We start from the raw sequence: 26,980 nt of genomic DNA on the forward strand, positions 1-26,980 counted from the left end.
TACCCAGATTTATGCTGACAAACATGATGTGTGGTTTTTTACAGAAGACAAAACCATTTATAGCGCAACTTCCCATCATTCTATTTCCTTGCATTTGTAGGATGGCTCAGTACTCCTCAAAGACAATGAAGCTATAAAAGCTAAATGGAAGAAGCACATGAGTTGACTGTGATAGATTCCACCACTGAGTCCACCTCCCAGCACCCTGAAAGGGACTCACTTGCCAACCCTCCTACCCTGGAAGAAATCTGGCGTGCCATCCAGGAAACCAAGAACAACAAGGCTACTGGACCAGATGGCATATCTACTGAAATCTACAAGGCCTGTAACAAGGAACTAGAACTGAGACTTCATGAATTTATTCTATGAATTTGGATCAACAAAGAGATTCCTGGGAACCTGAGAAATGCCAACATTATGACCATCTTCAAGAAAGGAGATATGTTTTATATAGGAAACCTATTGAGGTATCACCCTCCTTTTCACAGCAGGAAAAATCCTCTCCCACATTCTCCTGAACAGTCTTCTACCATGTGCTGAGGAAGTCCTGTCAGAATCTCATTGTGGTTTCAAACTGTTCTTTGAGGCAATTGACATGACCTTTGTTGCCCGCCAGGAACAACATCAGGGCCTGTATATGGTCTTCATTGATCTTACTAAGCCTTTTGATTCCATCAGTCACAAAACCTTGTAGAAAGTACTGGGCTGATTTGGATGTCCTTGAAAAGTACATCAAGGTCCTGAGGCTTTACCATCAAATGATTGTGACTATTCTGTGTAGTAGATTGGAGACAGATCCATTAGTCATCTGAACTGGGGTCACAAGCAAAGGTGCCTCATTGCCCCAACTCTGATCACCATTTATTTGACAGTCATCCTGGTTCTTATTAAGAACCTCTTTCCTTTTGGAATTAACATTGAATACTTAATGGATGGAGGGCTCTTCAATCTGGGATATTTTTCTCAAAGACCAAAGTACACAAAATAATCATTCTAGACCTTCAATAGGTTGGCAAGTGCACCATCCTTGCACCATCCATGCACCATCGTTGCACACCCTGAAAAAAACCCTCCAGATGATACTCAATCTCTTCAGAGAAACCTGTCAAAATGTGGGCCTGTCTCATATAATCAAGAAGAATAAAGTGCTCTATCAGCCTGTCCCAGGCCATGAATGTGACCCCCCCACCCCACACTCACACACACTCAAATTACCCTCCTTCCTTGGAGGTAGCTGAGCACTTCTCGTACTTCAGTAGCCACTTCTTTCAAAGTGTGAACATTGATGAGGAGATCCAGCACAGGATCTGGTGCTCAAGTGCTTCCTTTGGGAAATGGCTTTGGCATGTCTTTTTATTCATCACAATCTGTGAAAAGACATGAAAATCCAGATCTACAGTGCAGCCCTCATCCCCTCTCTCCTCTATGGATGTGAAACATGGGTGACCTACTGTCTTCATCTCAAGAGCCTAGCGATGTATCACATACAATGCCTCTGGCAACTTAATATACCCAATAATATGTAAAAGTATTAGCCTCTTTCACTTTTACTGCTCCAAACATTTTAATAACGTTCTTTCTGCCTGAAGATCTGCTTCATAAATTCCTTTAATAGTCAGTAATCTGGTCTAACTGCTAAGGAATGATTTGCTTGACCTGATTTTAGTGCAATTCCAACCCTATAGTCTGATTGATCCCTGTAGTTTTCTACTACTGCTTTTCTTTTGCCATATACGTGTGATAAAAATGTGTTATGTGACCTCAGTAATATTCATATTTTGTTTATTTTTTCAGGCTTTAGCTATGGGAATGATGACAGAATACTATCATTATATCTTTACCACACTGGTAAGTAGCTTATAAAAACATTCTGAAGACATATAACAAAGGCCTTAGCTTTCTTAATTACATTACTTGACAATGTTAAAGAGCTCTCTTGGGATGTTGGTATGAAAATGGGATATTTTCTCCATCAAGTTTTGTTACATTTCAAAGAAAACTCATGAGGATGGTTTAATTAATGTTCAGCATTATATCCTGGAAACTGATAGACCTCAGAACTACTTATTTTAATACCAGTGCTGTTTTTAACTGTGTAAGAAGAGCTGACAGTATAATTAATAATGAATAATTTACTCCACAAATAATTAATATTTTTCTCATGTGTTCATTTACAGATTATAAAAGATTATAAGTTACCTGCTTATTTTTTAGCAAAAAAAAAAAAAAATTGGTTTGAAGATCATTCCTAAATAATTTGCTGTGAATATTTGAAACTCACAATGTAAAATGATCTATGGGATGGTAATTATATATGCCATGTAACATTGTGTCTTTCCTTTTATGTAAGTCATCAGCTCTGTAGGAATGAAAACCTTCAGAATTTTATATACAATACAAACATCTGTCTATTTATAGCATCTATGCCTGGGACCCATAGTCCTGGAGCTGCAAACACTGGGCCCAGCAGTTTACCTCCTGGTTCTGGGATGCAGCTGGGTCCCAGTAACCATGGGCCATGCCTGCCATTTCCAAGCCCCAGGAGTACTACAGACATGCCTGGGGCTTTAAGACCATGGCAGCTGTGATCTTCCCAGACCTTAAGACCATGGCAGCTGTGATCTTCCCAGACCTGGGGCTTCATGCAAACCCAGGGCTGGGAGACCAAAGCAGTAATGATCTCCCAGGCCCAGGGGTGCATAGGGTGCCCTCACAGATGGAAACTCCTCACCTGAGGGTGCTCCCAGCCATGGGAATTTGCTTATTGCCAGTGCAGGTGAGAGATGGAGGGCAGGATTGGGCTTCTCCTGCACCAGCAATAAGGCAAAGTGGGATCTAATGCATGATCCACACATGCATGGCAGGAGGCATAATTGTGAGATCTTGCACTAGATCCTGTTGCACCTTTACCTGCATGTGCAGAGGGGCCTTAAGTTGCCACACTGCCCTATCTTCAGTCTGCCTTCAGACTAACATTGCTAACCAGCTCTAAACATCAGTTTGATGAATATGGGAACAGTCATTGTTCATTATGTTAGTACATTTCAGAAATGGACATACTTTAAACTTAACTATGATTTCAGATGTGATTGAGTATTCACAGTGAACTCTTTAATCAGCTCTACATTTCTATGTCTTCCTAGCAATACGTGAGGGTCTTACTAGCGAGGAAGTTAAAAATTATTTTTCAAGTCTCACTCTGAGAAATACATGTTGTCAAAAAACTTTTATCTTGCTCTTATTGTATCAAAATGGATACACTGAGGCTGTGATTTAGCTAGGCTGTTTGGATATTTGTCATTTTTAAATATCTGAGTAGATCCACTTTAGTGGGACTACTTGTGTGCTTAAAATGACATATGTGCTTAAGTACCTTGCTGAAATGAAGCCTTTATGCTACAATGAACAAGTCATCCCAGCCTTAGAATAGAGGTTATTAAAACACTAGGAACAGCTGCATTATCACAGCCTGAGTATTGAATGGTTAGCAAAATAACTCTTAATTCTGAATGTTTTTAGATAGGTAAAAACCTAATGTCCTATTTAGAGTCCCTCTTCTTTTGGAAATGCAAACGGTACTACTTTTGTGGACATCAAAGATATTAGGAATGTATGTAGTAAAAGTCCCCTCTTCAGTCTGTCTAACATAACACCTGGTTTCAGAGGTCTCCATTCTCTTTTTATATTTTCATTTGATTTACTGGTAAGAATCAGTGCTTTGAGTAATTTACCTTCAGTATTTCCATTTTCTGATGTGAACACTTGATTTGTACAGAAGAGCCAGGGATCAGATTGATTCGGACAGGAAGAACAATAATTTGGTATCCACCACTAGACAATGAATTTTGATGCTGCAATACAGCATCTGTAGCTTGCATCTAAGTTTAAAATATTTTGATTTATTAGTAGTAATTTGCCTGACACAGTAAAAATCCTGTCAAATAAAATGTGCAGTCACTGGGTAGAGCAGTCTCTGGAACCATATTTCTCAATGATTCAGGGTTCTAATGCACTAGGTTATTAATATACTGAGCTGTTGTGTGTATTTGTTACACTTTTGTGTAAACATGGATGTGTTTAGATTAAACAATTAGTGATGAGACATCATTCATCTGTCTATCTATCTCTTATATTTATGGAGATGTTTGAACACACTGAAATTTAACAGGAAAGAAATTCTGAAAGAAAGTAGCTAGTTTCTCATTTCTTTCAATTATTTTTCCAGTGCTAGAGTGTATAGTGTCTTTACAATAAGGACACAAATATGGATTTTTGTAAATAGATGTTATATAGCAAACAAATTCAGAACATCTTAGATTCTATATGGCAAATAGTGCCATAATTCCTAACTAGAATAGGGACAGTTATGTGGTTTGAGATTATTTTAAAGTTCTCGTATGAACAATAAGCACTGTTTTTTTAGAGTGTGGCTATTTCTTAGCTTTCCTTGCAATAAGTAAATAAATGTTTTCAGCAATATTAGCCTTCTCGCTTCACAGAAACCTAGAATACATTAAACTGACATTTAAAAAATCAAAGGTGCTGAAAGATGCTAAAAGATAAGTAGTGTCATTTTACAACATATAATGAGGCTATATTTAACAAAATAAATCATGTAGTATATGTAGGGAGACAACACATTACTAAATCATAGAAAGATGGTTTTGTTGCAAAAGTACTATTACTGTATTGTATTAAAGCTTTTCATGCTTGTTCAAGGTGTGCCCACTGAGTCATTAAAGAAACATCTTTTTTTCATAAAATTCCTTTTACATGTTTTCATATTTAAGCCCTGATTGTGCATTAGGATGCCTTAATGTAGAGTTCTGGACATAATATTTTACCTGCAGGCTATTCTGAAGTTCAAACTGAAAAATTGGGACCATAATATTGAAATAGGTTAATCTTAAATTTCTTACTTTTTAAAAAAAAAGAAAACTTAAAACTAATGCAATAACCCAGCACCAACCCCCCCCAAAAGACGCATTCTCTAGCAGTGCTTATCTTATAATTTTTTAAGTCTAAATATATCTTGGTTATAAATATTATCATAGTTAAATACAGTCCATAAATGAACTGGTATCAGAATATGTGAAAAAATAGAGTGTAAGCACTTCTGTGCAATTCAGCTGAAAATGTTTAACCTTCCTAATGAACTTTTAAATTTGTTCCCTTTTTATGACTAAAGAGACTAGTTGTCTACCAGTTACTCTGTATCTCAATAACGTGAAACATGTTACAGGTCCTAGAGCAAGATAAAAGTTGGAGATGTGGGTAACACTTAACCTCAAAAAATAGTTTGAGGAGAATGAAGAGAATCTGTCATTTTCTTTTCTTTTATCATTTTTTAAAACCATATCTAGCAACCATAAAAAGAGATCATTAAATTTGGAAATAATTTTAAAATGTGATTAAACTTTGTAGAATATTTGTAACCAATATAATAGGCAATACAGTTCAGCATTTGGACTTAACTTTTGCTTTTTTAATGGCTGTGGAATATGTCCTTCTCTTAGTATGTTCTAAGTAACTCCCATATGGAGTAAAATAGGAAATAGAACCCTAAACTATAAATGGAACATATCGTACAATGTGCATGTATGCTGATATGGATGTTTTAGCACTAGTTTCTGGAGAGATGGTTAAACAATTGAATTAAGTATTGGCAAAGCATTTATCTAAGGAATATGTCTTTCAGGATCTTTTTGCTCTTGATGTGGAACCCTACCGGTATAGTGGTGTTAACATGACTGGATTCAGAATCTTAAACACAGAAAATAGCCAGGTGGCCTCCATCATTGAAAAATGGTCAATGGAAAGACTACAAGCACCTCCAAAACCCGATTCAGGTTTGCTGGATGGATTTATGACGGTATGAATACCAATTTAAGATTAGTTTGTGTCTGCATTTTTAATCACAAAACCTTACCTGTCGTCCTGTTGTTCAGTAGCTCTAGGGATATAGAAGAAAACCAAATGTTATTTACCCGTAAATAGTTGTGTTAATAATGTATAGATTTAAACCATAGTTGAGTCTCAGATGATCCTACTACCTTTATCTCAAACAATAACATTTATATTTACTTGCTTGCATGCAGATATCTAAAAAGGAGGTACCTTTCTGTGTATCTTGGCCTGTACTTTTTACTTTAATTTCACTTAAGGGGGAATAATTTAGCAAGATCTTGGAGAAGTAATGGGAATAAAAGGCTGGATGGGGCATCTAGTCCAAAAATCTGTTCTGAAGGAAGTCTGTTTAGAGAATGTCTGAGAAATATTAATCTGAACTGTTTCTAAAACCTCATTATGAGCATTGTACAACCTCCTTAAGAAATCTATTTAATTTCTTAATTATCTCTAGCTTAGAAATTAGAAATGATGCTCTTAAGCCTTTACTTCACATTAAGCCAACTTTTTGTTGTATCTTAAGGATGGACATGGGATAAGAAGTGATCATTCTCTTTTTCATAACAATATTTTACAGCCTTGTAACCAGTTTTCCTTTTTTTACAATTAACATGGTTGTATTCAACTTTCCTCAAAGGTTATGTTTTCTAAACCAATCACTATTCTTGCTGTAGACTTTTCTAGTTGGTCTATCACTTTCTTAAGATGGCATACCCAAAATTAGACAAACACTTCAGGACAAACCTCCTCCATACTGAATAACTATGAGTATATTGAATATGAAACTGTTGTTGAAACATCCCAGAATGGCATTTGCTTTCAATAGAACTGCTAACTCGTATTCAGTTGTGCTTCTCTATAACCATCCCCTCCTTTTTTTTGCAGTGCTGCTGCATAGCAATTTGTTCCCCATTTGGTATTTATGTATTTGATTTCCTTTTCTCCTTCTCATTAATTAACTCTGCACTTGTGTTTATTGAACTTATAGATCTCAGATGGTTTCTCCAATTTATCAAGATCATTTTGAATTCTAATATTGTTCTCTAAAGGGCTTTTAGCCTTCCCAGGATGATTCATGTGCAAATTTTTAAAACATACTCTTCATTCCATCATCCAAATCATTAAGCCAAACATTCCCTAGAACAAGACTAAGAACAGATCCCTATGGGACCTCATTGCATATGTCATCCTAGGTTGACTGAACTATTGACAATTACTCTTTGAATACGATAATTCCTCCAAACCACATCTCCTTAGTTTTATATCTGAATGTTAGATGATCTTGTGTCAAAAGTCTCACTAAAGTCAAGATATATCACATCTACAGTCCCCTCTTTCTCTCGTCTCTACCTCCTATCTACAAGGCCAATTAAAAACAGACTGTTTAATAATTTGTTCCAATATTTTTATGAGGTATTAAAATTAGGCTGACTGGTTTATAATTAGTGGGGTCTTCTTTTCTCTACTACCTTTTTTTTTTAAAGCCTAGGTATATATTTTTTTCAGTCCTTCAATGGAGAACTTAATTATCTCTCTACAAGTTTTCATAGATAACTGCTAAAGGTTTAGAGGTGGTTTAGCTAGTACCTTCCATATTTGAATGTCAATTTTCATCAGGTTCTGCTGACCTGAATACATAAAACATGTGTAAAAACACCTTTTCCCCCTTGCTTTGTTCTGTGTTGTACATCCTTTCTTGTGTTTTATTTTTTTTTGGTTATAAGTACTGTTTTTTGGAAAGACTGAATTAAAAAGCCATTGGACCCTGAAGCCTCCTCTGTCATTTAATTTGCTCACCTTTCTCATGGATCTATACTTTCCTTTACATTTCTTTTAACTTTGAAAGTATTTATAGAACCATTTCCTTTTGCCTCGCATGCCCCTTGTGTGTTGTAACTTGTTTTGTGCTTTGATCTTTCTGATTTTGACACTGCATGTATATACTATTCTTCTAGATTTAGCCTCAGGATTTTATCCTTTTCTCCCCTTTTGTATCATAACTTTTTGATTTTTCAGGTCATTAAAGAGCTCTTGATGTAGCTATATTAATCTCTTTCTGTATGTCTTGACCTTTCCTCTGCACTGGGATAATTTGCCCGTATGCCTATTAATACTGCCTGTTTTAGAAACTGCCAATTCTCTTGGATTCCACTTTCCTTTACAATTCCTTCCTATAAGACAATTCCCTGACTTTGGTGAAGTCCATTTTTTAAAGTCTATAAACATTATTTTGCTGATTTCACTCCTTTCCTCGTAACAGAGGACTCTGACCCATGAGCAGTTTAAGTTTCATGATCATTTTTATCCTAATTATGATCCACCTTCAGATTCTCAATCAGCTGTTTCCTATCCTGAATTAAATCTAAATTAGAAGCCCTTTTAGTTGCTTCCTGTGCTAGTGGAGTCTTGGAACCAATGAGAAGAGCTGACATCAATTCTCCAGTGTATCTCCAGCGAGAGACAGCTTAACCATGGAACTAGGCCTAGAAATGGATCTTTAGGGTATGGAGCAGTAGAAGGGATTCTGGCCCTATCCAGGCTAATTAACTCACACCTATCACTCTTTGAAGTGAAAGGGTGAGGCACGAATGATATCATATGAAAATTCCAGAAGGGAAATTTCACAAGTTGTTAATTTACACATATCCTGTGTTTTTTAAGAATCTTTTTGTTTGTTTGTTTGTTCTGCTTAACCCTGGGGAGCTTGTTTCGTGTAGGGTTTTTCTGTTTTTTTTGCAGGGGACGATTACTGAACTCATTATAATTATACTTAATTTTTTAAAAACCTAATGTCATGTTGTAGATAACCAACTAGATTTTTCCTCTTTAAAACATAACCATACATTTTTAAAATTGAATGTTATAATTGTTATTTATCTTATTGTTTTAATAATATTTTTTCTTGGAAAAAAGTAATTTCCCATGAAAAGAACCCAGTAGTGGTCATTTTATGCCTTCAATAAAACATTTTACGTCATCTTTACATTAAAATTTCATTTGAAAAATAAGAAGGTCACGTATTGCAGAGTGTTATTCAGTTGTAATATTTATAGAGAAAGGAGATTGTTTATCTATTTGTACATTATGTTATAGTTCATGAGTCGAGTGTATTCACTGAAAACAGAAATTTAAAAAATAGTAAGAATTAATAAGATTTCTCTTTTTAATAATTGAATTGCATTGCAGTGTACTGTTTAAAGAAGTACCTTGTTAGTTCACTTAGCTATACTTATCAGTGGTCACTAACGAAATGGAAGAAATAGTTTTAGAAATAAACATAAAGGAGATGCACAGCTTAGTCAGAGTTGATATTTAAATAATTTCATAACATAGCTCAGTCTGTATTTACACCATAACTTCCATTCCTTGTCTATTTGCAAATTTTTAAACTTATTTTTAATTTCTCACTTGCTCTGACTCTATGTCCACTCTGAAACAAGCCCAAGAAATCACAAGCCTGTGGTTAGTAGAGAGATAATTATTACTGACAAGAATTTGTCCTCACATGCAACCCTGCTGCTTATCTATCACATTTTCTTTCTTTTACACAATGTTGTAAAGAAGCAATATGCCCAGGAAAGCTTTTAGCATCTGGGGCAGAGACACTTTATTGCTAATAGTAACAGTCATTTGCAACTAAGAATAGAGAGGTTACATACTAGATTCTTCCTTTACCTTCAAGTGGGAGGGGGAAAAAAAGGAAAGAAATGGTGCTATTGGGTTAATTTCTGAACTCCCATGGTTCAGTTAACCACTTTCATGGCACCACTTAGAGTCAAGTGTTCAGTCACACTGCAATGAATGTTTTTGTTTCTTGTGTGGGAAGAGGACATTGCAGAAAGGGTATAATTTCAGGACTATTTCATTAGATGTTTGTTTGGCATTCATCCATATGAATTATAGCATTAACTTTTTTGTGGTTAATCTTCATATTTACTGTCAACGGAAGTCCTGGATTTCATTGTATATTACCCCTTAAGGCTAGGGACAGACATTACATGTAAACTGATTTAAGTGACCAGAAACTGGTTTAAACCTGCAACAAAACAGACGTTCAGTAGACATAAAGTTTGAAAATGGCTGAAACTGATTTGAGGTAAACCTGGTTGAATGTAGTGTCAAACTTAACTGATTTAGGTCAAACTGGTTTATGCAATCTCTGTCCCAGACCCCTTGCTGGTTTAAGTTGAATCAGATTCCCCAAGCATCCTGGTGGGCTCTCTGCTCCACAGCTGGCTCCTCCCCTCTGCTCCCTGGCTGGAGCTCCAGAAGAGGCTTGCAGGCACAGCAGGATCTGCCTGGATTCCCCCAACCCCTTTTCCTCCCCACCCCAACTCACTGCTTAAGCAGAGATCCCTTCCTTCTTTCTCCCACAGCATGGGCCATAGCCAGCATGTGGTATGCTAGCTAATGCTACATAAGGCAGATAGGACAGTGTCCACTTAACGCTTTTTGGAGCTAATCAGAAGCTCAGCTGGTAATGTCCCTGCATTCCTTCCTTTGAAAAAAACTATTTAAAAATAGTTTGAACTAATGAGTGAGGCTTTGTTTTCTGATGGGGTGTTAAATGCTGATAAGAGAGCTGATAAATGCTCTGTTATCAAGGGGGGAGAGGGGCTCCTGAATCACAGCATCCTGCCAGGTCCTGGCCATGCCCACTTCAGCTCAGCCCTGTAGAATGGAAGGGAGGGCTGTTCTAGCACTCCCCACAGCTTCTAGCCTGAGCTGTTTTTCAGTACAGAGCAGATGCCTGTGCAGTTACAACATTATTTAGCCTAGCCAGGTTAGATTAACCTGCAAAGATTGAATCAATTCAGGCTCAGGCTTTTTGAATGTCTGTCCCTAGCCTAAGTGTGGGAATACTTTGCAAAGCAGCACCAGGGATAAAGGAAAATCAGAGTTTACCCTCATGTGATTGCCTTAAAATCATTCAGATGGAGAGTAGGCTTACCTCTTCCCACACAATGTTGCACATTCTATGGGATGACATGAAGCGCTCTCTCCTTTGAGTTTGTAACCTCAGACAATAGAATCAACATGGGTAAGATGGGGTCAGTACAAGGAAGCTGGCACACAGAGAAAGATAACTGACTTGTCTGGAGGATCATTGGAAGGTTTGCACCACTTAAGTGAATGTGCTTTGTGTTTGAAACAGCCAGTCATGAATATAGTCATGAATAGGCACATATCCAATCTGGGCCCATACAGACCAAATCTGTTTCCTCTTTTCCCTGAAAAGACATTATGATTCATGGATATTTCTACTGTATTATGATATGTTAGTTTTCTTTATCAGAACACAGCCCCATCATTCCAGAAGCTGAAAACTGAAATAAACTGGTCATAAATATATACCTATCAATCAATCCACTCTTTCAAGCAGTAAAGCAAGTGCTAGGTGTGACCATAGGATAACGAAGTTGTGACTTTTCACAGAAGGATTATTTCCAGACCACATTAAGTTAGATGTGTTCACTTATCTCAGGCTGTTCCATGGAGATTATAAGAGTCCAAGACTCCTGTGCAGCATAGGGGCTAGGACCAGTAATCCTTGTGAAAGTCATAGTAAACATTACCATGCAACTGCTCAGAACATGTTCTAATTTTAATACTGCACAGATTTAAGATATACTAAGTGTCCTGTGTGACAAGGCCCTTAGAATGTAGCGTATTCTGAGATTTTTCTGCAGTGTCTTTTTCACAACATATTCACATCACTATTAGAAGCAGGGAGTGGCTCACTGGACTGTTAAAAACCCCAGAGAAAAGAACAGTGGGGCAGCATACTATGAGGGAACAGTTGCAAGTCTAAGGCAGGTGGTGGGATGAGCTAGTAGCTGCACAGAAGGGCTCTGTGCAAAGGACAGAGCCACAGGAAATTCCTCCCAGTGTCTTTGACAAGACAACAAGGTTTTTTATTTGCTTGTTTTGTTCATTTAATGACTATTTTATTGGTGTGGACTGGCTAAGGAGCCTCCCAGGAAAAAAGAGCTCACCTAAAAAAAGCCCATAGGTTTCTAGTGCTAGTGTGTTCTGTGTGTATCCTGAGATTGTAGCAGGGTTGCCAACCCAAGAATTTGATGTATTTGTTTATTTGTTTATTTTTTTAACTGACAATCTGTAAGCTTTTTTTCTGATGGCTAAACTTTTATTTTTCTTACTAATGCATGTTTTTGCTGATCCATGCTTCATATGATATAAATGTAACTCTTCTGCCAGGCCCTGCCCTGCTGCCAGGACCCAGTTAGAGGGGCAGATTTAGGGATTTAATATTAACCCTAGTAAACAAATAAAAAGGTTTACTTGTCAGTAAAAAGTTTGCAGTAAAAAAAAGTCTTGTCTTGGCAACACTACTTGAACTCAGCAATGATTTTACACTGTACTGTTTTGCATGCCAGAGGCTCCATACTCACCTTCGTGCACTGATGGCCCTACTGCACTCTGCACCATGTTGTCTCCATAGCCCATTTCTAAGTCTGCTCCCACCAGCCCCACTCCCTCCATCCTAGCAGAGACCCCCAAAGAATCCTACCTGTGACCCAGAAATATTATACACAGCTTGGGCCACAGCAGCAGCACATGGCTGAGAAAACACCCTGCAGGGTGGTATGGTCCTCCTCAAGCATGAGGTGGTGCTGCTGTGCTCTGTCAGAGCTTCATTCAAGCAATGGCTGCTTAGTATTTTTACTGATGGCTAATTTTTTTATGGACTTCACTGAAAGAGATATTTAGCTTGGTATGTAGGGTTGTGTTGTTGTTGTTGTTGTTGTTTATACTGACAGTCAGTAAATTTACTGAAAGCTGGCAACCTGGACAGGTGACATATGGCAGAGTACACCTGCTGCATCAGACCTTCTTAGAAGTCTCCAGTTCCAGTGCGGTAGGCACTGAGAACTTGAACCATGTCTCCGGAAGGCTTGGGAGTAGTGGGAAGGTGAGGGTGCACCTATAACTGCTTCATCAACTAATTTCTGGGTTTGCTTCATGTGAAGCAAAAGTATGTAGGTAATGCATTCTCAAATGGTTGTCCCAGGAAGTTCCAAGGGTATGACAACAAGAGTTTACAAAAAAATACTTGGTCTTAGAAGTGAGTGTGTGGGCATAAAAGTATTTTGTAATGGAATAAAAATTGTCCTTCTTGTCATTGTACAAAGTTTCTCCTCTCTCAGGTGGATTATATCCACCTGCATAACTGTTGGCTGCCATCCTTCATTTCACAGCAGTTCAATTTGGCTGAGGATACACATATTTATAAATTGGTAAACTCTTTTAGAGGGAAAGTTGGTGTATAAATATTTATTATCATTATGGTGTACTTTACTTGGCTGGTACTGGCTGAATCAAGAAAGTTGTTTAGCTTTCACATCTCTCAGGAAACAGATTTAACTTCATAGTACTGATTGGTATTGACTACAGCTTATTTCAAACAAGTTCAGCATAAAATTTGCTTAATAGGTGTGAATTTAGCTACAGTCAATTAGTAAAATGTCATTTAAACAGGTGTTAAATACTTAGATAGCTTTACACTCTGGAGAAGTTTCCAAATAAATATTGAGGTGTGTATATTTCTGGGCAGTCAGAGGCTTCAGTCAAGGATGATTGGGTTCCAATGACATAAAACCAAATCGTTCCAGATTGTGAAACTTACCTGTTCCATTGGCATTTATATCTTTCTCTTTTCCATTTATTTTTACATTGCATGTAAACAAACTAGTAACTAACCCAAAGTACAAGAGTAAAGACTTTCTACCCTGACACTGTATGTTTAATGTGAGCTACTGATTTCTCATTCTTAAAGTTGGGTTTATGACATGTTTACCATAGAATATCTGGGAAAATAACCACTTGGTTGACAGTAATTGAGACCTTACCCCCCTAAAAAATTCTAGCCCATAAAATCTTCAAAAATAGACCATAACCTAAATGCAAGCCAAAATGTGCATCTCAGAGCAGGCCTTGCTGAGTTCAGTCAGGACACAGAAGATTTTCATTTTTGTAAAGTGCTCTGAAGGAGAATGGTAGGAAGGATGGCTTTTTATATATCTAAGCAGACACCATCAGCAATACATTTGTTTGACAAATTGCCACAAATTGGTTATGTTTTAGGGGTTCATGGTGCATAATGAATGTATTCTGGGGTGTAGGTTAGCCATGTTGGTATAAGGACACAGGCAGACAAGGTTCTTTGGGTGAATCTGATACTTAAAGAGTTGGACAAATTTAAGCTCGCTAGGAAAAATATTTCTAACCATTTAAGTTGGTCTAATAAAAGATATCAGATTCACCCAAAGAACCTTGTCTGCCATTGAATGTATTCTTGCATCTTATTATCCTGATATAGCATGTATTGTCTTGCTGGAAAGTCAGTGTTCTGAATTTATGTTACTGTTTATGTGTAGATTGTGTTTTGTCATGTCTATGTATCTTTGTAGTTTTGGATATGGTTGGAAATGGCCCATCCAGCCAAAATAATTCCAGGCAGACCAGAACTTTCTAGAGCATTTGGGTGACTGTTAAGAGTATTGGTGAATAGGGAGGTCTGGTTGGAAGGAGTTGTGCAGTTAGCTGTCAGCTAGCAAGGGTCAGAGACAGCTCAGTAATCAGAGCTGGCAGAAATCAGCAGAAAAGCTGATTTAAAGTGATACTGGCAAGACTCTCCAGAAGGCTGAAGTGTAACTAGATGGGAGAGTGAGGAACCTTTTTCCTTGTTTTGTTTTAGTGTCTCCAAAACTATAATCTGTTTTCTCTATGTTATCCTTTTATCCTGTGTAATAACATTTTTGGTTGGCTCCTTACTAAACAGCTGTGGAGGGGGTGATTTCTAAGTAACCATTATCCTGTACATGCAAAGGGGGACCTAAAAAAAGATCTTCAATAACCCAATGGGGTGGCTATCTGGGGCTGGCAGAGATTCCCTCACTATAGCTGCAGGGTCTAGTGTAAAGGCAGTAGAGCTGAGGCTTGCTGGGTTTGGGACAATCTGTCTGTTCCTTGGGACAAGTAGTAGCAAAGTAGGCAGAAAGCTGGGGCTCAGAAGCCCCTGATGGTTGGGTTTGTGACAGTTGGTGCAGCAAACAGGGTCTGTGCTTTAGTGTCATTCACCTGAATCACTGTTCTTCAAAGGTATATGTAGGCCAGTGACCGTACTTTGGAAGAACAATCAGGACTTTCTGTGTGCATATGTGTGCGTGTGTGTGTGTGCAATATAAGTATATGTATTAGCCATCATTTAGCGTATTAATGTCTGAAATTTGAAGCATTCAAATTTGGAGTATCTTTTAGTCACCAGGTATGCATCAGATATATGTATAGCATAGCATAGCATATCCTGATATTATTAGTGTTCACCAGAAAGCTTGTCTGGAAAATTACTAATATTTTTTTTATTTCTTCCTCCCCCATGTGCTCACTGCTTTTGCTAAAATAATTTTGTGAATATTTTCTTTGTTGTTAAAGTTTCATCATAAGACAAAAAGGCTGCCATGACTTCAGATGAATTTGAAGTAGATGTTCAAGATCTTGATGAACAGGAAATATAGGGTTAGAATCTTGTTTATGTTGACATTTCTCAACAGATTACCAATAAATGGCTGTACATGTCTGAACATTAGTAATTATGAAAGAGGAGTTGATTTCAACATTTCAGTAGACAGACAAAATATAGTTAAGCTAGATATCAATAATATGAATGCATGCAACCTCTCTAGCGACAGTCGACTTCTGAATCAGACCAATTCAAGACTTTATTTCATTGCCTGCTTGCCTCTTCATTGCTATGCTGCTGGTAGGAAAGACCTTTTTATCAATAGCTGGGTATGGTCTGTAAACAATCCTTATGCCACAGAACTATACTTCCGTAAAGGCAAATGTACACCTAATTGGAGCAAGCATATCACCTACATAGAAGTTAAAACTGGACATTGATAGATTTTAGCCTTGTGGAATCTTGCTATACATAATTCAAACATTGCTGACCTGACTGCCAAAACGAATTTGAAACTGATGAGGAGTTACCATTTTCTTGAAAATTGTAATTGTTTTACACTGCACATATTTGATTATTTCACATGTAGATCTTTATAACAAACAGCATCAGAGGTAGATGACAAATCTATAAAAGATTCTGCTGTTTTTAATTTCTGCTGAAAGGTCACTTCAATACAAGATATAAAGGTAAATATATGATGATGACAATTCCATCTTCACCTAGCATCTTCCTCTTCTGAGGGTGCTACTCTCTCAAAGTAAGGGTCACCTTGTACATTGTAGATAAAGTGAAAGCAGATGATACTATTTGGTCATCCACTTGTTTACCAGACAGTTTTTGACAATAACTTTTGATTTTTTCCCCCTCTAACTTTTTGGCATCATGCATGAAAGGAGGATCTTCCCAAAAAGTGCTGCCAGTCAATTATATCTTTTTAGGCCAAGATGTCCTAGGAAGTCTGGACCATTTACTTTTCCTTTCCTTATTATTTAAAATGAATCAGCAATTGCAGTCTTTAAGAATGGGTTTGATAAAGATGAGGAAGGAATATACCCTATGAGTGATTCTTGGTGACTTGTATTTCCTTCTTACTTTAATGCGACATGATAATTATACAAGGTTCTTTGGGTATATTTGATATCTTTTATTAGACCAACTCAAATAGTTGGAAAAATTCTTCTCTGTAAGCTTTCATGTATAAAGACTTTTCATCAGGGTGAGAAAGCATCTGCTGTTCGTTTGTGTTCTTCCCGGATAGAATGAATAGTAAAGAAGCTAGAGGCTGGTATGCATGCAAGAAAACCAGTCAATGAAGACTGGCTTGTTACTATTCATTCCATCCAGGAAGAACACACACTCACTGCAGATACTTCTTTAGGCTGACAAAGGGTATTTATAGCCGAGAGCTTGCAAAGAACAATTTTTCCAATTATTTGAGTTGGTTTAAGAAAAGATATCCCAAAAAGATTTACCCAAAGAACCTTGTCTGCCTGGCTGAGTACAGGCAGTCAAAAAGCCCGAGGCTGAATCGATTCAATCTTTGCAGGTTAGTCTAAGCTGCACAGATGCAATTGAAGCAGAAGTGAACAGACATTTACCTTTGATTCAGGAAATGCAGCTACATACCTGCTGTAGCTCAGGTCAGAATCCGGGGGTGGGGGCAGGATGGGGAGTGCTAAAACACAGCTCTCTGGCTGTGTGTTTACTTCCTCTTCTTGCTGTTCCTGAAGTGTCTGGGATTTGCAGTCTAAAATCACACCAGCAGGATTCTGCAGGGTTGCTTATCGTTTATTCTTCCTGCTTTCAGGTGCCTCTGGGATTTGTAGTCTACAGTTTAAGTTTGTAGTTTGGGATTTGTAAGGTACAGCAGTAAGTCTGATCAGGGGAAGGGGTAATTTTAGGTGTGTGTTGTATTGGAGCCACAAATGCACTTGTGAAGTATCTTCTTTTGTCCTGGCCCATGACATCTGTCTAGTAGAATAGAATGATTCTAAGAGGCTACATCCAAATCAATCAAAGCTTTGTGCTGTCTCAGTTTCTAACCTGGAACATAGGGTAAATCCTAAAGCCATGAAGCATATTTTTCTTTATGTTTTTTTACAGTAGCTTGTAAAAATGATCAAAATTACTGGGAGTTGAGTATAAATGATCAGTAGTTTCTCAATAGGTGCTGAAAACAGAGGGCAATTAGCTTGCTAAAGATTCCAGTGTGACCTTGTTGTGCTTTTTATAATACGTTGCCAAATTAATTCATTTGGACACAAACTGAAAAGCTATAAAGCATTGTTGATATTGATTTGGTAATATTATTTAATTCAGGCCTTATATAAGGAGCAGTGCCATGTTTTGAGAGGCTTTGGCTAATGAAAGGAATGTGTTTTAAATACATATTGGAAAGTGTACTGAATCTGTTTAATCAACATGCATATCCTGGTGGGCTGGAACATAAAATGTTATAGGCATATTATAGACTTCCAAGGACATAACTTGTTGCTTGAAATAAGCCCTTGACTTTAAATTGATGTAAATGAATCAATAAGCCTACTAGACAGTCAGCTTGCTCTCAACAGTGTTGCTATTCAGACTGTTAAGTGTGCAAATGGTGCTCAGTCACACTTAGAAACAGGTTCACATCTTGAATAGCACATGTAAGGGAACAACATGAAGACCTCTGCTGCCCCCCTGCTAGCACTGATCAGTGAAACACAGGTGTTTTTTCCCAAAGATCTCAAGAGCAGAGATTATCATCTTAAAAAGCAAGAAGGATTCTGAGTTTATAACTGTGGTTATAAATGATAGTGTCTTATTGAAAGTGTATCTGTTTCAATCTGGAGTATAATATAGTATAACCAAGACAGTATAGGAATTATCATTCTGGATAAGACATTGTGATGTCCAGCATATTGTCTCTGACAGTATCAGATGCTTCAAAGGAAAGTGTAAATACTTTGCTGTAAGAAGCTGTCTCTTGTATAAGATTTTATCCAGATTGTCTAATTGTTAAAGGTTGGTTTAAACTTTGATACATAGCTTAATGTCCCTTCAAAATTTTGTCTGAGGTGTTTCATATGTTCAATCTACTTTTAAATCCTCCTAAGTTCTTGGTCTCAAAACTTCTTATGGCAGAGGTTTCCCTAGAAGATGTGACCTGATACAACCTTAAAAAAAGAAAGAAAAAAAAATGGACCTGGCTTCTTTCAAGATATTATCAGTAGTTTTTCAATGAAAACTTTTTCACTGACTATGTTGCTTCATTGAAACTGATTATAGACAAGGTTGTTTTCATTGACTTTTCTATTTCTAGAAACTATATTTCTATTTCTAGAACTATATTTTGAAATGGTCTAAATGTTCTATTTGGAGATTTTCAAAACAAAACAACAACATACTTTAGAGCAATGATTCAGTTTGAAATACAAGTTGAAGTAAACAAATACAAAACAGCCAAAATGAAATTTGGATGTAATTGTTGAAGCAAAGCATTTTAACTGACTCAATATGAATTTATTTTGATTTATAACATTTTTCAAGTTTTCAACTTTTTTTTTAAGGTTTGTGATAGGGAAAGATTAGAATTTTAAAAAATCTCTCAAGGAAATCACACTTCTCAGTACTGACCATTGTACATTTTCAGGTATATAAGGACAGCATTTTAACCTGTCTTATTAAAACTGTGTTTGGGTAAGATGTATGCATACATTCAATAAAACATGACATAGTAGAACTGATTAAAAAATATGAAATAGCACCTCTCTATACAAAATCAGAATGAAAAACATAAGATGGGCCTTTTATTTACAGGCTTCAGCAATACGGGCTAAGAATTGTATAGCAAGAATAAAGTGATATGGTTTTATAATTCTTCTACTGTACAACTATTACTCTTCAACAGTGTACTGTGCCTCAAGTCAAAGCTTAGTATGCATAATTAAGATGACCCAACAAGCTCCACTGCTTCATTAACATAAAGTTTTCCTTGCTAATTGCTTTTGCGTATCATTTGATTTACTTATCTGCTTTAATCTTATGTGGAAAAGAGTGTATGTTTTTCTATTTCAGGTATTAAATCTGTTCTTTAATGCTTGCATTAGTAGCTGGATCTGGCAGGTGCAGTGAAGCATCGTAGCACTTAGAGAATGTTATATCCAAGTTCAATATTAAAATATTCCTCAGGATTAGGGTTGAACTCAAAATATTTTCTAGGCTGTCTAGTACGATAGATAACGATAATGTTATTCTGAGTTCTGTGAATACAGTATATTTGCAGCTTTCTCATTGTTCTTTTATTGTTCTTGTTTACTGTTTGTATTTCTCTCCTTTCTTTCCCTTACCTTATGTGAAGCTAACCTTGTTTTCTAGTTCAAATCCTTTCCACAGTCACACATAATGCTATTTCTCAGTGTCCATAATAAAACTTACCATAATATAAATTTAGAATGATGTTAAATACTTCAAGTAAAAAAATGTAGAGATTTTGTACACGCCTGGGATGGATTTATGGTGTGTTTATGGTGTGTTTGTGTGTTTGGGGATTTTATTGATTCAAAAACAGAGAAGAAGTGAATAAGGATTTGAAAAGTTTAAATCTGTATCCTTTCTTAGATAAGGAACATAGGGAGAATTTCTATAAATACACGACCTGAAAGGTTATCAAGAGAAATTTTAAGATGTTAATACATTTTCCAGAATCCACAATGTATATCCTCCACAAAGATGCCAAGATAATTTATTTGTAAACTAAACATTTGACAGACCCAGGGACAATGCTGAGGTTAATGCTTTGGTGCTTACCAGGAAACCTGGGCCAGATGCAGACATTCCATATAAACTGGTAAAAGTGATCAGAAACTGGTCTAAATCCATAACCAAACAGAAGTTCAGGGCACATAGACTGGTTTAAAAATGGTAGATCTCAGTCTAATATAGACATGGATCAATGTGGTGTCAGACCTTATCATTTTAGGTTAGACCAGTCTATCAAACTTCTGAACCAGATCCCCTCCTGACTCAACTTAGGTTGCTATCTGGCATCATCCCAGGTGCATTTGTGACCCCTACTCCCTCCCCCTTGCAAGGAGACATGCTTACCTAGGCTGTGCTATGCTACTCAGCCAGCCCTGCCCTGAAGTTGGGAGGGAAACTGATGTGGAAAGGAATGTCTGTAGCTCAGTATTTTTCTATACACAGTGCCCCTGTGGGGAGGGAGTGGGGAGTGTAAGAAGAATCAGGCCCTTCAGAGCTCTGGCATTTATATATATATATTTATAAAGTTGGGACCTTCTAGGAAGGCAGGGAAGGAAAAATCTGCCCTGTGCAGCTGCAGTCTCCATCCAACCAGGCACCCTGTGAAGCAGTTCCTCACAGTTCCTAGTGGGAGCCATGTTCACTATTTCCCCTGAACATTACAAAAGCTCCCACAACGATTCACAGAGTCCAAGGGCTGTGGAGCCATGTGGGCTCCTGTTCCTCTGGAATTCTCCCTTTTTCCAAATCTGCACATAATCTCCGTTAGGACTTTGACTTCTTGAAACTATGTTAGCTGCCAGGTTGTAACTGAAGCAGGAGCCCAGGCAATGAGCATGGTAGCCTGCCTTTCTAACAGGGATTTTGAATCATGTTAAATTGCCTTGATTGAGATAAGTGGGTGGGAAGTCCCTGAAATTGATACACAGCAGATAAGTCCCTCAGTTCCAGCGACAAGCTGGATACCACATGAATAGCCTACTATCCCTGGGTAAAAGGAATGACATTCTCAGAGTAGTTTTTCTTTATTTTGTTTTCCTTTGCTTGTTTTCTTTGCCTTATTTTGCAAACAGTTCAGACAAGGGGAACTGTGAAAGTTGGGATTTCTCCAGTATCTCTTACAGTGAGATAACTATATATTTCCCATACCATTATTGTGGTGCTGCAAACCCTTGCCATTTCTCCTGTTTGTATCATCCTCTGATCAGTTAGTACAATAGAACCCAGACTGTAATATCTACAATGAAACAAACGTAATGATCATCATAATAATTGCTGAATTTCTGGAAGTCTTATCCCTGCTCCTTCTTCCACTTTTTTGCATCAGTAGTATATTGGTACATTTTGGGTTTCCATAACTGGTGTAGCAGCTTTTTGTCCTAAAGCATCATGACTGCAGTTATTATTTCCTTACAATGGGTAAAGATTCTTGCCTTACTTGCAGCTGTAAAGACTGGAAAGAGTTCATACTATTCCTAATATCTGAGCTATTTTTTTCTTCTGGAAGTCAGGACAGATGAGAAAAAATTAAGTCTTGGAGAGTCCAATACTCATGTTTCCATTCTTAATAATATTTTTGTGTGGATTTAATATATATTTTTTCATTTTATTTTCTATGATGTTTGCTAATACACATTGCAGAATAGTTTTCATACTGCTTATATCACAGACCTAATCACCTTTTGTAAAATGTAATGTAAGTATCTTGGTAGAGTTGGTTGAGAGAGTATTTAGGGAGGTGAATAAGAAATGGCTTTTCCATTGCATGAAACTTTAGGATTGCTTTGGAAAAAAAATCTGTTCTGTAAGAGGATGAAATCCAGACCTTTTAAAGTTTTCACAAAAAATGAGATTGGAGTCAGACCCCCAAAATAGTAGTTCAGTGGTTAGGGCATTCTCATGTTACATAGGAGAACCAAGTTTAAATCCACACCCCTAATCAGGCAGAAGAGGGCCTGAACACGAAATATCCAGTTTCCCATAATCATATTTATGAGCATTTCAGTTATTTTATTTTTATTTTTTTTTAATTTCATTTCATTTTTAGAAAGTTTGTTTCTCTTATGGCTGCAAAGAAAAGTTTGAAAATAAGACCCCCTAAGGGACAAAAGAAAAACAAAAAGCAAAATTAATGATTTTTTAAACTTTATTATTTCAAGTCCAGATCCAAGATTTTTTATTTTGCGAGGGCTCTGTGTTGGAATATTGCCAGTGTTCACCTTTATTGATGGCCACTGTGAGGTCACCACCATTAATGAGGATGCTTATGAAATCAGTTTGTATACTCAACTCAGCTAATCTTCTTTCTTCTCCTTCTCTCATCCCATTCATTCCATTCTAGGGGTATACTTTAAAGACATTTCTTTTGTTTCCCTTCTAAGAAAATAATAGTTTATTGTATCTGGTAAGGTTTTCTTTCAGCTTCTGAATCTAAATGCTTCTATTCTTCTTTCCTTCCTTCTTTCCTTCATTAGTGTCTTCAAGTGAGTGCTCTAATTGATGTAGATGCTTAGCTTATTACACTACATGCAGTGTGCAGCAGACTGTGATGTAAAGAATTCTATTAGAATTCAATTTTGTTTTCCTTTAGGCAGACAGACTTTTATAGTTGCTCGGGGGTAAAACAAAATAAATTCATTGCAAACCTCTTATTCTTAAGCCTTTCAAATTAGCGCTTTAATGAAATTTTCCATTTACTGAGTAGAGCTGACTTGAATCTACAGCCAGTCTGCCTCCTCCTATTCTTTTAATATGCATTTTGATCTTTTTGAAATAGCAAAATAGTCCAAATATTTTACTTCTGCAATATTTTACAACTTTAGTCTCTTTTTTTTTTAGTAAATTGCATGTGTAGCAATTTTTATGGAAAACAGGAAAAATACATTTATTGAATAACTTTAAATTATTTGCTCAGATCTATCAGCTGTACAAAGAAACTTGTGATATTGCAGTTTCTAACCTTTATTTAATCATAGGGAAAATAAATTTTGTATCTCCAACACAACAGCATCTACATATATGCTTTACTTAACATTAGACTAATGCACAGTAAAGAATCACCATCTACACGTGCTGCAATTAGTGTGCAGTAGATTCACTTATTCTGCCATAGGATGGTCCCATCAGATACAGGCACTATCTTATGCTGGAGTAAATTACTGTGCTTAAATGTACATGTAGGCAGTGACGCTGAGCTAGTGTATATTCAGTCATATTAATTGCATGTGTAGGAAAATTAGGAAGCCGATTGTGAGCTTTTGCTAAATATTAGTTTTTATTGGCAATCACTGAAGGATTGGGAAGCTATACTGAAGGATCAGGCAAGTACATGCTGTCCCAAGTGGAAAGGGTGTTTTACTGAAATAAAAAATACTACTTCTTTGTTTACAGATAGGCACATAATTCAGTAAGTTGTTGAATTGGGACCTTATGGCATTGATTCAAAGTCCACTGAAGTCAATGGAAAGAATGCCATTGACTTCTGCGAGTTTTAGAGCAGGGTTTTTAAATTGATAGTGGGATTTGAGGAGAGACAGCCTTAACATTCTCTCTTTGGCTGACGGCCGTTTCTAGATCTGGTGATGAGATGTATTTAATAAATTATATGGTTAAAAATGTATACTTCAAAAGAAGAACTAAACAATTCCTTTTTACTCTATTACAGGCTAGAAATGTCCCTTAGGCACAGTTAACTTCACCAATTTAAAGAATTTACAAGCATTCATGTTGTACTATACTTTAAAAGCAGTATATCAGCTGTTTTAGAACTGAATTTTGTAATATAATGTTTGATTTTTTTCCCAACAATTCTTATATGTTTCTCATAGTTTAGGAGCCAAAAGACATATTGCAACTTTACAATCCTGCCCTAGTGGGAGGGTTTACCAAAGTGCCCTGTAATTTACCAAAAGATAAATTGCAGCTTCTTTTGTATGATGATAAATGTTAGAGAATTTCTTCATAACACGTTAGGTAAACATTTATAAATCCTTGTGAAGAGATTTCAGAATATAATAGGATACATTTTGTTTTGTATAGCCGTTTCATTCTTGAGGTCTTCCCACTGGAGTTTTACAAAATAACAAAAAACCTGTTTGCATAGCTATATATAGAGAAACAGAAGGAAAAAAATGTATGCTATGAATTTTGTTTGCAGCCTGGAATACTAGAAGCTATTTAGCCTATTAAGAAACATTATTTCAAACAGAATTATTCTCTTTTTATACATATTTATAATGATCCAGGATTTTAAAATTCCAGCTGGCAAATGGAAGAAAACAGCTCTGGAAACTGGTATACTCAATCCTCGATTTGTATCAGTGCCAGTGATTATATGTAAGGCCAAGTTCTAATAAGAATCTTAAACATGTAAGCAAGTGATTCTCAAGATCCACTGTTCCAAACATCCACAGTTATCCACAGTAGTCCAAGGTGCCACAGTACCTTGGGGTGCGGTGAGATTGCTTTAAAGGTTCTTTATGATGCCATACAATATTAGCACTGTTAGGCATGCAAACCCCTACACAAAATTCACAAGATAAAACCAGAGATTTCAAATAGGAATGTACAATGTCAAAAACATTTGGACCTGTTACAGTTTTCCCGGGTGCCTCAAGATGAGTGTGCATGTGTGGTTTTGTGGTGCTGCAGACCCATCTGTGGTGCCACATCTTGCACATGCAGGCATTCACTTCACTATTGATTTGCAGAATGCTGGTTTTTTTGACACTGGGATATCCCTGTGTCAAAAAGTCTGTGGCAGAAAAAAGCAGGGTGGTGTTCATAGCAGCAGCATGCAAAGCTCAAAACCAGAGCCTGGCCAGCCATAGGTATGCTTCAGCTGCTGGACAGGCTCTACACACCCAAATTGTCATTGCTGCAGCCCTGGGAGGCCCCCAGGACCCTGGGTAAAGCTGCTGGGGCCAGCCCAGGTGCAGAGCCCAGCCTCCCCTATCTCACTCATGACAACTTGCTCCACACCAGAGCACATGTATATGGGCATTCCCCAGGGACAAGTAGCAGTGGCATAACTATGTGCCTGTGCTATTTGTCTCTGGGAAATGCATGTGTGTGGTCATCTGGATGTGACCTCTGAGTTCTTTACAAGAAGTCAAAGTTCAGAGCTGGCATTTTTGAGTGGTGCTTTGTACCTAACAAGGTGTGTCTTGATCTACAAAAGTTAAGAACCACTGCTCTAAGCTATAGTCTCCAGATCCAGGGGTGACAGCTTCTCTAGCAGAGACATCCTTAAGTATAATATACATTTCTTGGGGTATACTTGAATTATTCACAGTAATTTTCATCTTTAAGTATAGTTTAGTCACATTATATTATTTAGTAAGTTAATATTATTATTATGATTTCATATTTTTGGTCAAGTGATAGAGTGACGTTTACTTTTTCATTGATTGAATTAGTCCAGCACTTGGCTCAGTTCTTGAACATTTTTGTAATTATCAATGTTGTTTTGCTGGTGAAACTAATTCATCAGTCAATTAGAGCAGTATGTACACTGGAAAAAAAATTGAGTTTGTTTCCAGAGGGCACAATTTGAGATAATTTAAATGTAAACATTATTGCCACTCAGTAAAATTTGCTTCTTTTCACAAGGAGTGCAGTGCTCATCAACTGTATTTTCTGTGTCTTCTCTAGATAAGACACTGACAACATGATCACTTTTAGGAATATTTCTTGCTTCTTGTTTGGCCCTGATTCAAGGACCTGAATAAAACAGGATGCCTCTAAGAGCATATTAATTAAAAAAGGTGTGAAAGTTGGACCATTTTGTGTATATACAAAGAGAAATAAGAGGTCATTAGTAAAGATTCTTTTGTACCTATTTAAATATGTAGGAAGTTCATACATTTCTGAATGAAATCCTGGTTCTATTGAACAGAATAAGAAAATTCCCAGTGACTTCAGAGGTCCAGTATTTCCCTTTATAAATGTTGCATAAGGGGAATTCTTTTGTTAGCTGTTTGATCTCTTAACTCAGGTCGTAAAGTATCTGAATTGAAAATGATGGGTAGTTATTTCATATGGATTATGTTATGGTTCAGATAAAGTACCTAAGTCATCTTTTGGCATAATTAAACATGTCTCCAAAGCATCTGAATCCACTCTGGGTACGCCATTTTTTCATGTTCAGTTAAAAATTGAAATATAATGATATTCCTAAAATCTTAGAATCTTAGAAAAGTAGGGCTGGAAGGAAAATCCAGGGCTCATCTGGTTGAAGCAGGATGATCCTGCCTGATCCTTATCCAAACCATCCTATAAACATCAATTGTCTAACCTATTAGCAAAAAGTACACAACAGACACTGATACAACCACATGCCATGACACACAAACTTGCCACAGGTAAAGAGAGGGACCCTGGCAGCAAATGTCATGATGCTGCAAAGGTGGTTAAAATATACAAGCGATTCAAGAAAGAGGGCCACGCTCCTTGCTACAGAGGAAAGCAAAAACCCCTACAGTTCATACCAGTTTGACCATAGGGTAAATTTCCTGCCTGACTCCAAATAGGGCGATCAGTATGACTAAGTAGAGGGGCAAGACCCTTTAGCTGGGGATCTCTGTTTGTCCCAACAGAAGCATTAGTAAACATGGGTTCAGTCATGGCTTCATGGAGACAAACTCTCCAATCACTTCCTTGGGGTCCTGAACAACAAATGCTTCCAGAGGCTGCGGGAGGGAGCACAGGGACCACTCACAGGCAGTGGCGGTGGTATCAGTGGCAGGGGCATGGTGGTGGCGAGTGGAGAGGTCCTGCAGACAGCGGTGGCGGTGTCAGTGGTGGGGGCGGGCTAAGGGGGGAGCTCCCGCAGATGACCATGGT

General features: G+C 37.2%; 1 protein-coding gene across 1 annotated transcript in view; it reads left to right on the forward strand.

Annotated features, from left to right (window-relative positions):
* The window catches only part of GRIK2 (glutamate ionotropic receptor kainate type subunit 2), a 654,323-nt gene that overhangs the window by 241,662 nt on the left and 385,681 nt on the right, over window positions 1-26,980 (forward strand). Inside the window, exons 5-6 of the mRNA XM_019537811.1 lie at window positions 1,795-1,848; window positions 5,699-5,872. Of these exons, the coding sequence (XP_019393356.1) occupies window positions 1,795-1,848; window positions 5,699-5,872 (228 nt within the window). The remainder of the gene's footprint in view (window positions 1-1,794; window positions 1,849-5,698; window positions 5,873-26,980) is intronic.

Source organism: Crocodylus porosus, unplaced genomic scaffold, assembly GCF_001723895.1.
Source record: "Crocodylus porosus isolate Cpor-Errol unplaced genomic scaffold, CroPor_comp1, whole genome shotgun sequence".
Taxonomy (NCBI): domain Eukaryota; kingdom Metazoa; phylum Chordata; order Crocodylia; family Crocodylidae; genus Crocodylus; species Crocodylus porosus.